Raw genomic sequence first — 18,649 nt, 5'->3', positions numbered from 1 at the left:
TACAGAACAGTCCCTGGATAGTGTTTATATTTAATCTGACTATAACTCCCCTCATCTGTGAGAATACACCAATGTACAGTACATAAGTGTATTCTTTAGGATGATGGGTGTTATAATCACATAAGTGTCATCACACAGATCCCTCATAACAGTGTGTCATCACACAGATCCCTCATAAGTGTGTCATCCACAGATCCCTCATAACAGTGTGTCATCCACAGATCCCTCATAACAGTGTGTCATCCACAGATCCCTCATAACAGTGTGTCATCCACAGATCCCTCATAACAGTGTGTCATCCACAGATCCCTCATAACAGTGTGTCATCCACAGATCCCTCATAAGTGTGTCATCCACAGATCCCTCATAACAGTGTGTCATCCACAGATCCCTCATAACAGTGTGTCATCCACAGATCCCTCATAACAGTGTGTCATCCACAGATCCCTCATAACAGTGTGTCATCACACAGATCCCTCATAACAGTGTGTCATCACACAGATCCCTCATAAGTGTGTCATCCACAGATCCCTCATAACAGTGTGTCATCCACAGATCCCTCATAACAGTGTGTCATCCACAGATCCCTCATAACAGTGTGTCATCCACAGATCCCTCATAACAGTGTGTCATCCACAGATCCCTCATAAGTGTGTCATCCACAGATCCCTCATCAGTGTGTCATCCACAGATCCCTCATAACAGTGTGTCATCCACAGATCCCTCATAACAGTGTGTCATCCACAGATCCCTCATAACAGTGTGTCATCCACAGATCCCCCATAACAGTGTGTCATCCACAGATCCCCCATAACAGTGTGTCATCCACAGATCCCCCATAACAGTGTCATCCACAGACCACCAATAGTTAAAAACCCACCAAAAGCACACCTTTTGGTTGAAAATATTTTTTTTCTTATTTTCCTCCTCAGCAGGTGCGTCTTATAAAGCGAAAAATACGGTATTTTGTTTTGTACATGAACCCTCTGAATTTGTAAAGCACTGCGGAATATGGTGGCGCTATATGAATAAATATTATTATTATTATTATGTTATTATTCTCGAGAAAATAAATGAAAAAAAAATTAGAATCTGGAGTCCACTATGATATTTCACCTTTTTTTGTACTAATTAGAGTGACTTGACAGATTACGAAATGGATCAACTCTATAATTTGAAACAGAATGATTATAAACAAAAAAACTATTTTAGCGGATGGTGCTAAAAAAAGAAAATGCAAAAAAGCAAAAATCCATTACGTATGAGTTTCCATTACGTATGAGTTTTTCTTCCACTGACTGGGGTACTAGGAATTCCAACACTGACTGTTCGGAAGCTGAGGGTATGAAAACCCCCTCACGGGACATTAAAGGGGTTCTCCAGGAGTTAAAAAAAAATTAAAATACTTTAAATATTATTTTATAATATACATTCACAAATACCTTTCATTAGTTATAATGGCTTGTTTTGTCTAGGGAGCAATCATTATGAGAAATAAAATGGCCGCTGTCCTGTTAGTACACACAAAACCTGTCCTAATCACACAGGAGGACAAGTTACTTCACCATAATGAGCCATAGTGCTGCCTCATTCTCCTCTCTGCTCTGCTTGTCAGGAATCATGATCCTCAATACAGGTGAATTTCTGTGGAAGTGATGAGGAGACATGAGAGGAGGGTGAGGTGTGGCTTAGGCCTCATGCACACGGCCGTTGTTTTGTTCCGCATTCGAGCCACAGTTGTGGCGGCTCGGATGCGGACCCATTCACTTCAATGGGGCCGCAAAAGATACGGACAGCACTCCGTTTGCTGTCCGCATCCGTTGCTCCGCTCCGTGGTCCACAAAAAAATATAACATGTCCTATTCTTGTCCGTGCTTTGCAGACAAGAATAGGCAGTTATATTAAAGGCTGTTCGTGCCGTTCTGCAAATTGCGGAACGCACACTGACGCCATCCGTGTTTTGCGGACCGCAAAACACATAACAGTCGTGTGCATGTAGCCTAATGAGCAGCTGCACTTGTTTACAGTCTTCATTACCACAACCCCACATAACCACAGTCTATCCTGTCCGTCCTCTCTGTACTTCATGTCTCCTCATGAACTCCATTCCTACAGAGATTCAGTTGAAGATCTTATCGGTTGTATTCAGGTTAATAATCCCTGACAGTAGGAGACGAGGATGAGGCAGCTCTTTACCTCAGTGTTGTAAAGTAACTCGTCCTGCTGTGTGATTAGGACAGGTTTTGTGTGAACTAATAGGACAGCGGCCATTTTGTTTCCCCTGATGATTGCTTCCCAGACAAACGCAGCCATGGTCCCATAGAAGTGAATGGGGCTTCAGTGAAAACCGCATTGCATCCGGATGCAGTCCGTGTGAAAGGGACCCAGGTTGGCCCCTTAGATAATACCTTTAGCATTAGCACAAAGCCAGATCTGTCCACATCCACTGTGTTGAATGCATGAGCAACGCTTTGCCTGAGAAATGATGCTCCTTGTACATAATGCAGGCAGTTAGGATGTCCCCCATTCACACTACTTTCTGCTTGTCTCTGTTGCTCACCTTTTGCTCTGCCTTGATGCTTCTGATCACTGACTCTTTGCCCTGCTCTCCCAGACCCATAGATCCAGCAATGAGTAAATGGATTATTGCTTTCTGCCAGAGTTAGCCAGTAGGGGGAGCCTCTTGCATATCACTTCATACAGCTAGTATCGAGGTATACACTTAAAGTATCAGGATACCTACAGGAGCTTCTAGGACCCACAATTCTAAATCCATAGGTTTTAATATGGAGTTGGTCCCCTCTTTGCTAGTACAACGGCTTCCACTCTCCTGGGAAGGCTTTCTACAAGATTTTGGAGTGTGTCTGTGGGAATTTTTGCCCATTCATCCGGAAGAGCTGAGATCAGACACTGATGTTGGATGAGAGGGCCTGGCTCGCAGTCTCCATTCTAGTTAATCCCAGAGGTTCAGTGGGGTTGAGGTCAGGGCTCTGTGCAGGCCAGTCAGGGTCTTCCACATCAAATTCTCCCAACCAAGCCTTTATGGACCTTGCTTTGTACCCTGGAGAACAGAAAAGGGCCTTCCTCAAACTGTCCCCTTCCCCAAACTGTTGGAAGCATACAATTGTCCAAAATGTCTTGGTGTGCTGAAGCATTTAAGGGGTTGTCTCATTTCAGCAAATAACATTTATTATGTAGAGAGAGTTAATCCAAGGCACTTACTAATGTATTGTTATTATCCATATTGCTTCCTTCCTTTTCCATCACATTATACACTGTTAGTTTCCATGGGTATGACCACCTTGCAATCCAGCAGCGGTGGTCATGCTTGCACGCTGTAGTAAAAAGCAGCGGGCTATATGTGCTCCCGGCCACCAGAGAGGCCTATACCTTTTCCCTTTAGCGTGCAAGCATGGCCATCGCTGCTGGATGGCAAGGTGGTCATAACCATGGAAACGAGCAGTGTATAATGTGATGGAAAATTAATCAAGCCATTGAAAGAAGCAATATGGATAATAACAATACATTAGTAAGTGCCTTGTATTAACTTCCTCTACGTAATAAATGCTATTCACTGAAGTGAAAAACCCCCTTAAAGAGGACCTTTCACTACTCTACAAACTAAAAACTAACTATATCAGTGGGCAGAGCGGCGCCCAGGGGTCCCCCTGCACTTACTAGTATGTCTGAGCGCCGCTCCGTTCGCCCGGTATAGGCTCCGGTGTCTGCGCTCCCTCTGCTTTACTGGAGTGATTTCTTGTATGAGGCGTGTCCCTTGCTGCAGCGCTGGCCAATCGCAGCGCACAGCTCATAGCCAGGCTATGAGCTGTGCGCTGCGATTGGCCAGCGCTGCAGCAAGGGACACGCCTCATACAAAAAATCAGTCAGAGGGAGCCTATACCGGGCGAACGGAGCGGCGCCCAGACATACAAGTAAGTGCAGGGGGACCCCTGGGCGCCACTCTGCCCACTGATATAGTTAGTTTTTAGTTTGTAGAGTAGTGAAAGGTCCTCTTTAAGATTCCCTTTCACTGGGTCTAAGGGGCCTAGACCTAGCCCTGAAAACAACTCCATAGTATGATCTCTCCGCCACTAAACTTTACAGCTGCCACAATGCAGTCCGGCAGGTAACATTCTCTTAGGCCTCTTTCACACGGGCGTCGCGTGTGAGGGCCGGATAGGATGCGGGAAAATGCCCGATTTTTCAGCGCGAGTGCAAAGCGTTTTAATGCGTTTTGCACACGCGTGAGAAAAATCGCCATGTTTGGTACCCAGACCTGAACCCGGACTTCTTCACAGAAGTTCGGGTTTGGGTTAGGTGTTGTGTAGATTTTATTATTTTCCCTTATAACATGGTTATAAGGGAAAATAATAGCATTCTTGCTACAGAATGCTTAGTAAAATAGGGATGGAGGGGTAACAAAATAAAATAAAAAACGTAACTCACCTCATCCACTTGTTCGCGCAGCCCGGCTTCTCTTCTGTCTTCTTCTTTGATGACCTGGAGGAAAAGGACCTTTGGTGACGTCGCTGCGCTCATCACATGGTCCATCACATGATCAATCCCCATGGTGATGGATCATGTGAAGAGCGCAGTGACGTCACCAAAGGTCCTTTTCCTCCAGGTCATCAAAGAAGAAGACAGAAGAGAAGCCGGGCTGCGCGAACAAGTGGATGAGGTGAGTTACGTTTTTTTTTTTATTTTGTTACCCCTCCATCCCTATTTTACTAAGCATTCTGTAGCAAGAATGCTATTATTTTCCCTTATGGTTTTGTTATAAGGGAAAATAATAAAGATCGGGTCCCCATCCCAATCGTCTCCTAGCAACCGTGCGTGAAAATCGCACCGCATCCGCACTTGCTTGCGGATGCTTGCGATTTTCACGCAGCCCCATTCACTTCTATGGGGCCTGCGTTGCGTGAAAAACGCACAATATAGAGCATGCTGCGATTTTCACGCAACGCACAAGTGATGCGTGAAAATCACCGCTCATGTGCACAGCCCCATAGAAATGAATGGGTCCGGATTCAGTGCGGGTGCAATGTGTTCACGTCACGCATTGCACCCGCGCGGAAATCTCACCTGTGTGAAAGGGGCCTTAGCATTTGCCCATCCGATAGAGAAGTGTGATTGATCTCTCCACAGAACACGTTTCCACTGCTCCAGAGTCCAGTGGCAGCGTGCTTTACACCACTCCATCATATACTTGGCATTATGTTTGGTGATGTAAGCAGTCACAGAAACCCATTTAATTTTATACAGCAGGGTGCCACGGAAAACAGTGCTCATGTGAGGGGTATGATTTTTGTTTTAAATATAATACATTGCAGGGATTTTCCAAGATTTTAAAGAAAAAAGTTTCTGCTTTTTGGTCATGTAATAAAAATTTGAAAAAGTGTTAAAAAAAAAGTCATATGTACCCCAATATGGTAACCATAAAAACTATAGCTCATCCTAAAAAAAATGCCTTCCCACAGCTGAATTGAAAAGTAATGGGTGGCAGAACATGGCGACACAAAGTAATCCTTTTGGAAAAAGTAAGCAATTTTTGTTTTTTAAATGGCAAAATATCAGAAAAACGATATATAAATTTAATATCACTGCAATCGTACCGAACCATAACATTTTGCTTTTGCCACAGAATGAAGGCTGTAAAAACTAAACACAAAATACAATGGCGAAATTGAAGTTTTTCCTCCACTCCACCCCACCAAGAATTTTTTTGTCAGTTTCACAATACATTACATGGTGCATTTAATGGTGCCATTAAAAAGTACAACTCTTCCTTTAAAAAACAAGAACTCCTATGGTTGTTATTGGAAAAATAAAATATGAGTCATGGAAGTCAGGATTTGTTACGGAATTTCACTATTGAAGGCAAAGCGGATTTTCCTGTGCATTACCTGCAGATTCAAAGCAAAATCCTCAGGCGAGGACCATGATAAAGTAGTTTAAAGGGGTTCTCCCAGCTTTTTATAAAAACTGCCCTTTTTTCTAACCTATGGAAGAAAGACAGTTTAGTTACCCGTCTCTTGCTCCTCCTTCCCCTCTGCACTCACTTAGGCTGAGGGTTCTTCCTCTCAGGTCGTGACCAGATGTGTGCACATCTTTCCCTGTTCAGCTGTGTTTACTATAATGCAGGTAAAGCAGCGCACACATCCAGCAGAAGAGACCACAGAATGTATGAGCGCAGCTGGGACAGCACTGGGCGGTAAGTATTAACTAAACTGTCTTTCTTCCACATGTTAAAAGAAAGGCCAGTTTTTCCAAAAAGCCCGGAGAACCCTTTTAAAATAAAGTCTACTTGCCTACAAATTTTCTCCAGCTACAAGGCAATGCGTGACTAATCCCCCGCCAATCCCTGTATCCTGGCCTCCACCGCCGTGTCATGCAAGATCCATGACCGCTGCAGGCAATCACAGGTTGACACATTATCAGTGGAGGCCAGGATATACAGCACAGTGTCGAACGAGCCAAATGTTACCATGGGATCTGCAGAAGACCGAAAAATTTAAAAATATACCAGAAAATTGAGAAGGTGATTAAACAGTTTTTTGTTTTTTCTTCACAGGTGCAAAGTTGGTGAAATCGCGTTACATGCAGTATAAACCTAAAATTACAAAGGTACATGTTCTTTGCCCCATACTCCAGGGCCAGAATTTATTATTTTTTCTTCTGTTATGAAGCTCATTTCGAAAGACAAGTCTTAATGTAAAATCTTTTAAGACTCATGTATGTGACCTGTACAATATTACACAATGTAAGAGGTTGAAAGGAATATTAACAGGACAGACAACCTTGAAGAGCACCCATCAGAGGATTTTTTTTCTAAAACTAACAGTCATCTGTGGTTGACATGGGTTGGAAAGTCACTTCCCACTGTGCCGTACATGTATGGCAAGGGTCAGGAAGGGGTTACACAAGGCTGTTTCAAAGCCATTGGTATCTAACCCCCTGTGTTAAGCCACGTCCCAAAATAACACCCCTTTTTACCCATGAATACGCTGTATAGGTAACAACTAGGGATGAGCTAATCGACTCCAGATGAAACATCCAAAGTCAATTCGCATAAAACTTAGTTTGAATACTGTACGCAGCGGGAGCTCCATACAGTATTAGAATGTATTGGCTACGATGAGCTATTACACCGCGACGTCTTGCAAGATTTCGGGTAATTTTAATTTGTACTGTTAAAAACCATTTTCCCAAACTCGGGGGAATTCTTTTTTTTTTTATTTTTTTTTTTAAGTTATTAAAAAAAAAAGTTATTACCCAAAGTCTTGTGAGACTTCACGAAGTAATAACTTCAGCTCATCGGAGCCAATACATTCTAATACTGTATGGAGCTCCCGCTGCGTACAGTATTCAAACGAAGTTTTATGCGAGTCGGAATGCTCGATGTTTCATCTGATTCGCTCATCCCTAGTAACTACCCATACTTTAAACCTGAAGGGTTTGAGATTTGGTAAAACTTTTGATATGTCAAAGAGACATAACAATTTTGATTGGTGAGGGTAAGAATTCAGAGACCTCCACCAGTCACTAGAGTGAGGGGAGAGAAGGGCTTACTTAACCCATTTTTCCCTGGACAACCTATTTTAATTAAGGGGAATTGCATCATGACTTGTGATCATTCACTTAAAACAAGTACTTGTGGCTTGTTTGAATATGGAATATTATAAACTGTTGTATTTTTGGAGTTCTGTTGTTACACTAAATATTGTATCAGGCAATTGATGATATGCTGGAGATTCTACTTTTCAAGTACATAATGGAAACTATAAAAAACTGCACAATACTGACCAGTTAGAGAACTCAGTATAGTGCATAACACTTTCAACTTTTGTATTGTTAGGCTCTGTTTGCACAGCCTAAAACACTGTTGAGGTCATTTATCAAACTGGTGTAAAGTAGAACTGGGTTGGTTGCCCTTAGCAGCCAATCGGATTACTCCTTTAATTTTCTAAAGGAGCTGTCAAAAATGAAAGGTGGAATCTGATTGGTTGCTATAGGCAACCCAGTTCTACTTTACATCAGTTTGATTAACCACCTCCGGACCGCTGTACGCAGATTCGCGTTCCGGAGGTGGCAGCCCTGCGCTCAGCGACGCATATACGCGTCATCTCGCGTGAGCCGGGATTTCCTGTGAACGCGCGCACACAGGCGCGCGCGCTCACAGGAACGGAAGGTAAGAGAGTGGATCTCCAGCCTGCCAGCGGCGATCGTTCGCTGGCAGGCTGGAGATGTGTTTTTTTTAACCCCTAACAGGTATATTAGACGCTGTTTTGATAACAGCGTCTAATATACCTGGTCCTCTGGTGGTCCCCTTTGTTTGGATCGACCACCAGAGGACACAGGTAGCTCAGTAAAGTAGCACCAAGCACCACTACACTACACTACACCCCCCCCGTCACTTATTAACCCCTTATTAGCCCCTGATCACCCCATATAGACTCCCTGATCACCCCCCTGTCATTGATTACCTCCCTGTCATTGATCAACCCCCTGTAAAGCTCCATTCAGACGTCCGCATGATTTTTACGGATCCACTGATAGATGGATCGGATCCGCAAAACGCATCCGGACGTCTGAATGAAGCCTTACAGGGGCGTGATCAATGACTGTGGTGATCACCCCATATAGACTCCCTGATCACCCCCCTGTCATTGATTACCCCCCTGTCATTGATTACCCCCCTGTAAAGCTCCATTCAGACGTCCGCATGATTTTTACGGATCCACTGATAGATGGATCGGATCCGCAAAACGCATCCGGACGTCTGAATGAAGCCTTACAGGGGAGTGATCAATGACTGTGGTGATCACCCCATATAGACTCCCTGATCACCCCCCTGTAAAGCTCCATTCAGATGTCCGCATGATTTTTACGGATGCACTGATAGATGGATCGGATCCGCAAAACGCATCCGGACGTCTGAATGAAGCCTTACAGGGGCATGATCAATGACTGTGGTGATCACCCCATATAGACTCCCTGATCACCCCCCTGTCATTGATTACCCCCCTGTCATTGATCACCCCCCTGTAAAGCTCCATTCAGACGTCCGCATGATTTTTACGGATCCACTGATAGATGGATCGGATCCGCAAAACGCATCCGGACGTCTGAATGAAGCCTTACAGGGGCGTGATCAATGACTGTGGTAATCACCCCATATAGACTCCCTGATCACCCCCCTGTCATTGATCAACCCCCTGTAAAGCTCCATTCAGATGTCCGCATGATTTTTACGGATCCACTGATAGATGGATCGGATCCGCAAAACGCATACGGACGTCTGAATGGAGGCTTACAGGGGCGTGATCAATGACTGTGGTGATCACCCCATATAGACTCCCTGATCACCCCCCTGTCATTGATCACCCCCCCTGTCATTGATCACCCCCCCTGTCATTGATCACCCCCCCTGTCATTGATCACCCCCCCTGTCATTGATCACCCCCCTGTCATTGATCACCCTCTGTAAGGCTCCATTCAGACATTTTTTTGGCCCAAGTTAGCGGAATTTATTTTTTTTTTTCTTACAAAGTCACATATTCCACTAACTTGTGACAAAAAATAAAATCTCACATGAACTCACCATACCCCTCACGGAATCCAAATGCGTAACATTTTTTAGACATTTATATTCCAGACTTCTTCTCACGCTTTAGGGCCCCTAGAATGCCAGGGCAGTATAAATACCCCACATGTGACCCCATTTCGGAAAGAAGACACCCCCAGGTATTCCGTGAGGGGCATATTGAGTCCATGAAAGATTGAAATTTTTGTCCCAAGTTAGCGGAACGGGAGACTTTGTGAGAAAAAAATAAAAAATATCAATTTCCGCTAACTTGTGCCAAAAAAAAAAAATTTCTATGAACTGGCCATGCCCCTCATTGAATACCTTGGGGTGTCTTCTTTCCAAAATGGGGTCACATGTGGGGTATTTATACTGCCCTGGCATTCTAGGGGCCCCAAAGCGTGAGAAGAAGTCTGGTATCCAAATGTCTAAAAATGCCCTCCTAAAAGGAATTTGGGCCCCTTTGCGCATCTAGGCTGCAAAAAAGTGTCACACATCTGGTATCTCCGTACTCAGGAGAAGTTGTGGAATGTGTTTTGGGGTGTCATTTTACATATACCCATGCTGGGTGAGAGAAATATCTTGGTCAAATGCCAACTTTGTATAAAAAAAATGGGAAAAGTTGTCTTTTGCCAAGATATTTCTCTCACCCAGCATGGGTATATGTAAAAAGACACCCCAAAACACATTCCCCAACGTCTCCTGAATACGGCGATACCACATGTGCGACACTTTTTTTGCAGCCTAGGTGGGCAAAGGGGCCCACATTCCAAAGAGCACCTTTCGGATTTCACTGGTCATTTACCTACTTACCACACATTAGGGCCCCTGGAAAATGCCAGGGCAGTATAACTACCCCACAAGTGACCCCATTTTGGAAAGAAGACACCCCAAGGTATTCCGTGAGGGGCATGGCGAGTTCCTAGAATTTTTTATTTTTTGTCACAAGTTAGTGGAAAATGATGATTTATTTTTATTTATTTTTTTTCATACAAAGTCTCATATTCCACTAACTTGTGACAAAAAATAAAAACTTCCATGAACTCACTATTCCCATCAGCGAATACCTTGGGGTCTCTTCTTTCCAAAATGGGGTCACTTGTGGGGTAGTTATACTGCCCTGGCATTCTAGGGGCCCAAATGTGTGGTAAGGAGTTTGAAATCAAATTCTGTAAAAAATGACGAGTGAAATCCGAAAGGTGCTCTTTGGAATATGGGCCCCTTTGCCCACCTAGGCTGCAAAAAAGTGTCACACATCTGGTATCTCCGTATTCAGTAGAAGTTGGGGAATGTGTTTTGGGGTGTCATTTTACATATACCCATGCTGGGTGAGAGAAATATCTTGGCAAAAGACAACTTTTCCCATTTTTTTATACAAAGTTGGCATTTGACCAAGATATTTATCTCACCCAGCATGGGTATATGTAAAATGACACCCCAAAACACATTCCTCAACTTCTACTGAATACGGAGATACCAGATGTGTGACACTTTTTTGCAGCCTAGGTGGGCAAAGGGGCCCATATTCCAAAGAGCACCTTTCGGATTTCACTCGTCATTTTTTACAGAATTTGATTTCAAACTCCTTACCACACATTTGGGCCCCTAGAATGCCAGGGCAGTATAACTACCCCACAAGTGACCCCATTTTGGAAAGAAGAGACCCCAAGGTATTCGCTGATGGGCATAGTGAGTTCATGGAAGTTTTTATTTTTTGTCACAAGTTAGTGGAATATGAGACTTTGTATGAAAAAAAATAAAAAAAAAAAATAAGCATTTTCCACTAACTTGCGACAAAAAATAAAAAATTCTAGGAACTCGCCATGCCCCTCACGGAATACCTTGGGGTGTCTTCTTTCCAAAATGGGGTCACTTGTGGGGTAGTTATACTGCCCTGGCATTCTAGGGGCCCAAATGTGTGGTAAGGAGTTTGAAATCAAATTCTGTAAAAAATGACCAGTGAAATCCGAAAGGTGCTCTTTGGAATATGGGCCCCTTTGCCCACCTAGGCTGCAAAAAAGTGTCACACATCTAGTATCTCTGTATTCAGGAGAAGTTGAGGAATGTGTTTTGGGGTGTCTTTTTACATATACCCATGCTGGGTGAGATAAATATCTTGGTCAAATGCCAACTTTGTATAAAAAAATGGGAAAAGTTGTCTTTTGCCAAGATATTTCTCTCACCCAGCATGGGTATATGTAAAATGACACCCCAAAACACATTCCCCACTTTCTCCTGAGTACGGAGATACCAGATGCGTGACACTTTTTTGCAGCCTAGGTGGGCAAAGGGGCCCATATTCCAAAGAGCACCTTTCGGATTTCACAGGTCATTTTTTTACAGAATTTGATTTCAAACTCCTTACCACACATTTGGGCCCCTAGAATGCCAGGGCAGTATAACTACCCCACAAGTGACCCCATTTTGGAAAGAAGAGACCCCAAGGTATTTCGTGATGGGCATAGTGAGTTCATGGAAGTTTTTATTTTTTGTCACAAGTTAGTGGAATATGAGACTTTGTAAGAAAAAAAAAAAAAAAAGAAAAAAATCATCATTTTCCGCTAACTTGTGACAAAAAATAAAAAGTTCTATGAACTCACTATGCCCATCAGCGAATACCTTAGGGTGTGTACTTTCCGAAATGGGGTCATTTGTGGGGTGTTTGTACTGTCTGGCCATTGTAGAACCTCAGGAAACATGACAGGTGCTCAGAAAGTCAGAGCTGCTTCAAAAAGCGGAAATTCACATTTTTGTACCATAGTTTGTAAACGCTATAACTTTTACCCAAACCATTTTTTTTTTACCCAAACATTTTTTTTTTATCAAAGACATGTAGAACAATAAATTTAGAGCAAAATTTATATATGGATGTCGTTTTTTTTGCAAAATTTTACAACTGAAAGTGAAAAATGTCATTTTTTTGCAAAAAAAATCGTTAAATTTCGATTAATAACAAAAAAAGTAAAAATGTCAGCAGCAATGAAATACCACCAAATGAAAGCTCTATTAGTGAGAAGAAAAGGAGGTAAAATTCATTTGGGTGGTAAGTTGCATGACCGAGCAATAAACGGTGAAAGTAGTGTAGGTCAGAAGTGTAAAAAGTGGCCTGGTCTTTCAGGGTGTTTAAGCACTGGGGGCTGAGGTGGTTAATGACCCCATGTGTATTTAGTCACATAAAATGGAGATTTGAGCTGCGTAATACCTATTCAAAACCCTTGCAAACAGCTTCCTGTTGATTTCCATGGGGTATACATGCTCTAGTGCTGTGATGGCTAACCTCCGGCACTCCAGCTGTGTTGAAACTACAACTCCCAAGATGCACACTTGCTTGGCTGTTCTCAGAACTCCACAAAAATGAATGGAGCATACTGGGAGTCATAGCTTCACCACCGGAGGTTAGCCATCACTGCCCTAGTGCATGTGATCGCGTATTTTAATCCAGCTGTTTTAAGGCATGTTTCAGAAGTGGTATATTACTTAGAAGTGCTTTTGAGACTGCTTTCTTCACTGAAGTCAAGAAATGTGTAAAATACATTGAGTAGAAGGCTTATCTGGAGCGCATTTGGCAGCATTTATGCCACCAAAAAAGTCATACTATCAACTGCTAATCACACTACTGATCAGCCACAGATTTTTTTTCCGCTGCATACTTTGCCAGGGGAACATAGTTTTAAATTAAAACGCAGCAGTCTCTTCTAAGGCTACTTTCACACTTGCGGCAGAGTAATCGCAGGAACTGCCTGCCGGAATCAGGCAATCTGCATGCAAACGGACAACATTTGTAGATTGATCCGGATGCGGATCCGTCTCACAAATGCATGGGGATGAAACTGATCAGTTCTTTTCCGGTATTGAGCCCCTAGGACGGAACTCAGTGCCGGAAAAGAAAAACGCTGGTGTGAAAGTACTCTAAATCAGGCTGTGCAACCCAAATGTTGGCAGGATCAGTCTACCATTTAATGTGTACGGGGGCCTCCCGAGTTTCCCCCAACGGCAGATGTTAGGGGGAGTAATGATCAAGCTGTTGGATTTCAACTGCCAAGTCCTTTGTTCTCATGGAACTTCACCTCCAAAAGGTTTTTTGCAGCGGCTAACATTGTAACTAGGGATGAGGGAATTTGAAGGATTTACAGTAGGCAAAAAACTCAATAAGTTTGATTGTAATGAGTAGGGATGAGCGAATCGACTTTGGATGAAACATCCGAAGCCGATTCGCATAAAACTTCGTTCTAATACTGTTCGGAGCCATTATTAGAATGTATTGGCTCCAATGAACCTAAGTTATTGCTTCGCGAAGTCTCTCGAGACTTCACGCAATAACTTCATAAATTAATTTGTACTGTAAAAAAAAAAAAAAAAACATTTCCCAAACTCAGGTTCGGTTCCAAGTGGTACCTTGGAACCGAACCTGAGTTCGGGAAATGTTTTTTTTAAAAGTACAAACTAATTTATGAAGTTATTGCGCAAAGTCTCTCGAGATTTCGCGAAGCAATAACTTTGACTCATCGGAGCCAATACATTCTAATACTGTACGGAGCTCCTGCTCCATACAGTATTAGAACAAATTTTTATGCGAATCGACTTAGATTGCCCCTCAGTCGTCTTTTTTCTAAAGTGAAAAACCCTAATTTTGATAATCTTTCAGGGTACTGTAGTCCCCCGATTCCAGTTATTACTTTAGTTACCGTCCTCTGAACCCTCTCCAGCTCTGCTATGTCTGCCTTGTTCACTGGAGCCCAGAACTGTACACAGTACTCCATGTGTGGTCTGACTAGTGATTTGTAAAGTGGTAGGACTATGTTCTCATCACTGGCATCTATGCCCCTTTTGATGCAACCCATTATCTTATTGGCCTTGGCAGCAGCTGCCTGACACTGGTTTTTGCAGCTTAGTTTGCTGTTCACTAAAATTCCGAGGTCCTTTTCCATGTCAGTGTTACCCAGTGTTTTACCATTTAGTATGTACGGGTGACTTGCATTATTCCTTCCCATGTGCATAACCTTACATTTGTCAGTGTTAAACCTCATCTGCCACTTATCTGCCCAAGCCTCCAATCTATCCAGATCCCTCTGTAGTAGTATACTGTCCTCTTCAGTGTTAATTACTTTACACAGTTTAGTGTCATCTGCTAAAATTGATATGTTACTGTGCAAGCCTTCTACAAGAACATTAATAAATATATTGAAGAGAATAGGGCCCAATACTGACCCCTGAGGTACTCCGCTAGTGACAGTGACCCAATCTGAGTGTGTACCGTTAATACCCACCCTCTGTTTTCTATCACTCAGCCAGTTACTTACCCACATACAGACGTTTTCTCCCAGTCCGAGCATTCTCATTTTATATACTAACCTTTTATGTGGTACAGTGTCAAATGCTTTGGAGAAGTCCAGATATACGACATCCATTGATTCGCCGCTGTCAAGTCTAGAACTTACCTCCTCATAGAAACTGATTAAATTAGTTTGACATGAACGATCCCTCATGAAGCCATGCTGATATGGCGTTATTTGCTTATTTTCATTGAGATCCTCCAAGATAGCATCTCTTAGAAAACCTTCAGTTTACCCACGACGGGGCTGTTTTTGACCCTTTTTGATTATTGGCACCACATTTGTTAAGCTCCAATCCTATGGAATGCTCCCTGTCAGTATAGAGTCCTTAAAGGGATTCTGTCAGCTAGGTTTAGCCTATAGAGCTGAGGACATGCGCTGCTAGATCGCCGCTAGCACGTCCACAATATACATTTTCCATAGCTCTGAGTGCTTTTATTCAGTCAAAAAAACTATTTTATATATATGATTTTATGTACACCCACTGTGAAGGAGACCAGCACCGCCCCGCATCCTCCGAATCTCCTGACGTCACACAGAGCGCTGTAATCTCGCACATGTGCAGTTCATTCCCTGAGGCTGATGCCAGCACAGGGAAGGAACACTATGCCGGCACTAGCATGCGGCGTACTTGCGCTCTAACTGTGTGATGTCAGGGGAGCAAGGAGGAGATTTGATGGATAGTGCTGGGCTCCTTCACAGTGGGCGTGGCCAGGCCCCTGAAACGTTGGTAACAGCCCTTTGGGCTCCTTACTAGCCTAATTTGCATGTATATAAAATCGTTGTTTTTTTTTTTTGACTGAATAAAAGCACTCAGAGCTATTAGGAATGTATTTAGCGGACGTGCTAGCAGCGATCTAGCAGCGCATGTCTTCAGCTCTATAGGCTAAATCTAGCTGTCAGAATCCCTTTAAGTATCAGAAATAAGTGTCTATGACGTTAATTAATTCTCTTTGGGTAAATTCCGCAATCCAATCACAGCGGAAAGAGTCACAGCCATGGAGAAGGTGAGCTGTTTTCTCTTCCTGGCTGTAACGCTCTCCGCTGTGATTGGATTGCGGCACGGCCGGTGAGAAGGAGACGCCCATTGAGAAACCCTGGTGTCTCCTCCTCCCTGTACCGATGCTCAGTATTAACATACTGAGCGGGAAAAATACAGGGGGGAACAGCGGGGTATCAGAGCGATATTTAAAAAAAAAAACAGGCAGGGTGGCAGCATCAGCGGGGGGGATATCGCACAAATAAAGGTATTTATCTAGAATAAAATAAAAAAACATGAAAAGTGCTCTTTAAGTCCTTAGTCTTCTGGCCTCCAGTCATATAATAGTGCAAGAGAACAAAACACGTCCCACGGCGCAAATTACCGTCAGCCAGTCACCAGGATCAAGAAGGAATCTTTTATTGCAGCGATACAACGCGTTTCGGGGAATCACTTCCCTTCATCAGGTACAAAAAAGCTGCACCATGGTGCAGCTTTTTTGTACCTGATGAAGGGGAGTGATTCCCCGAAACGCGTTGTATCGCTGCAATAAAAGATTCCTTCTTGATCCTGGTGACTGGCTGGCGGTAATTCGCGCCATGGGACGTGTTTTGTTCTCTTGCATTATTATCTTCTTGGGGGCTCCAGGCTTCTCCTTTTGAAGATCTCTTGTGGTCCCGTGGCTGCAGACCGCCATATCCAGACGTCCAGGCTTGTTTGAAAATACCTACAATAGTGTTGTGCCTACCTTTGCACAACTCTATAAGGTGAGCCTTACCATCTTTCTCCGTATATTACTATACACTCACAGAATTACCCTATGGTGCGCCCATCTGTTTTGTTACAGATTTAAAAACCAGCCTGCTATATTACATATAATAGTGCAGACAGTCTGTTGTTTTTGTTTTTTGCCTTCCTTAAGAAAAATATAAAAAATACTGTATACTCTTTGATTACAATCAAACTTATTGAGTTTTCAGTTTTTTTGCCTACTGTAAATTCTTCAAATTGCTTTCTGAGGAGTTTGTCATCTCAGAGACAATAGGTGCAACAAATAAGGGAGTTTATTACATCACATAGATGGGACTGAGCTACAGATGTAGCAGGGGTAACACACAAACTCTTAACTCAAATTTCTTAACTCATCGCGTTATCTTGAAACAAAAGCCATTAAAAAGCAATTGAAGGTGTTTTCTTAATGCATTTAATTTAGATAACACGTCTCATAAAGCATGTTTGTTAAAGAGGACCTTTAATGGGTCCAGACATTATGAAATAACTAGCAGGTTATGTAGGGCACTGTAATATTGCTTACTAGTTTGTCTGGGAGCCGCTCCGTTCGCCCGCTGTGCCCCCTGCAGTTTTCCCGGCTGGTATGCTAATGAGTAGCATCGGTACAGGGAGGAGGAGACTGCCCTGTGTCTCAATGGGCGTCTCCTTCTCCCTGGCTGTAGCACGGTCCAATCACAGCAGAAAGCGTCACAGCCAGGGAGAAGGTGAGTCTTTTTTTCTCCCTGGCTGTGACGCTCTCCTCTGCAAATGGACCGCGCTACAGCCAGGGAGAAGGAGACGCCCATTGAGAAACAGGGCAGTCTCCTCCTCCCTGTACCGATGATATTCATTAGCATACCAGCCGGGAAAACTGCAGGGTAGGCACAGCGGGCGAACGGAGCGGCGCCCAGACAAACTAGTAAGCGCTCTTAAATCCCTGCACAGTGTCCTACATATCCTGCTACTTATTTCTTAATGTCTGGACCCATGAAAGGTCCTCTTTAACTCTACTACATCTGTAATGAATTCCATGGGTCTCAGTTACTGCTGGATTGTTGGAGAGTGAAGGGGGTTACCCTTGGTTGTAGAGCTTAGTGTGATGGGTTGGGAGTATTTATAAATTAGATTTTTGTGTCTCATACCATTTTTTTTTATTGCAGTTACATAAGAATAGCGACATTATTGGTAAATTTCTTTTACTGTTCAATGGTGTGCACTGAAAGATTCCTGATTTCTACATGGAGCATGGTTTTGTTCACATTTTGCCAGTCTAAAAACCAGTCCTCGACAGGTCACAAATATTGGAATGGTATATTTTCCAATATTGTTTGGATATCAACATTTTGCATCACGTGCTGTATGTCTTTGCAAAACGGGATTTCATATTTTTAGCGTTTTCTTATTTCTATATTTAGAATAATGTTGTAAACACAACACCGTTACAAGCTGGAAAAAGCCAAGAAAAAAGTGGAAGCAATACTCCCACTCGTAGATCTGTGTTACCACCACGGTTCAAAGCTCCTTCAGGTACGTGAAGTTTTATAAACCTGAAATGACATTGTGTGCTGTATGCGTTTTTTGCGGCCCCGTACAAATAAATGGGTCCTGGTAGGATCTGCAAACAATAGTTGGGTGAATGCACCCTAACACTGAGGAGAAGTGCCCTGGCAGCACCTGTAGTTAGGTGAAGGACACACACTCTGCAGTGCATGTGCTGTCCGTTCCGTGGGTAGCGCTAATTGTTGAGAGAGACCCTGAGCAAATAGCTCGGTCACTTACTTGAATTGAACCAGATATTTTGCTGAATCAGCATTGATCCATGTAATTTGGCGTACATAAATAGGCCTGTGTTGTAAATAAACCTATATCACTTCAGCAAAAATCCCAACCCCATGCACAAAGTAATGACTGTATCATATCACATCTGTATTAAATAGTCAATATGAATAAAACATACAATACAAGAACAGATAAAAGCAGATG

At 43.1% G+C, this 18,649-nt stretch overlaps 1 protein-coding gene across 1 annotated transcript in view; it reads left to right on the top strand.

The window, feature by feature from the left end:
* The window catches only part of HAUS8 (HAUS augmin like complex subunit 8), a 105,032-nt gene that overhangs the window by 60,512 nt on the left and 25,871 nt on the right, over window positions 1–18,649 (top strand). The window contains exons 3-4 of the mRNA XM_040417460.1: window positions 6,572–6,624; window positions 18,082–18,193. Coding sequence (XP_040273394.1) covers window positions 6,572–6,624; window positions 18,082–18,193 — 165 coding nt within the window. The remainder of the gene's footprint in view (window positions 1–6,571; window positions 6,625–18,081; window positions 18,194–18,649) is intronic.

The sequence above is a fragment of the Bufo bufo genome, chromosome 2, assembly GCF_905171765.1.
Source record: "Bufo bufo chromosome 2, aBufBuf1.1, whole genome shotgun sequence".
NCBI classification, from domain to species: Eukaryota; Metazoa; Chordata; class Amphibia; order Anura; family Bufonidae; genus Bufo; species Bufo bufo.
The sequence above is the reverse complement of the archived record's forward strand: the minus strand, read 5'-3'. Positions and strand labels throughout refer to the sequence as shown.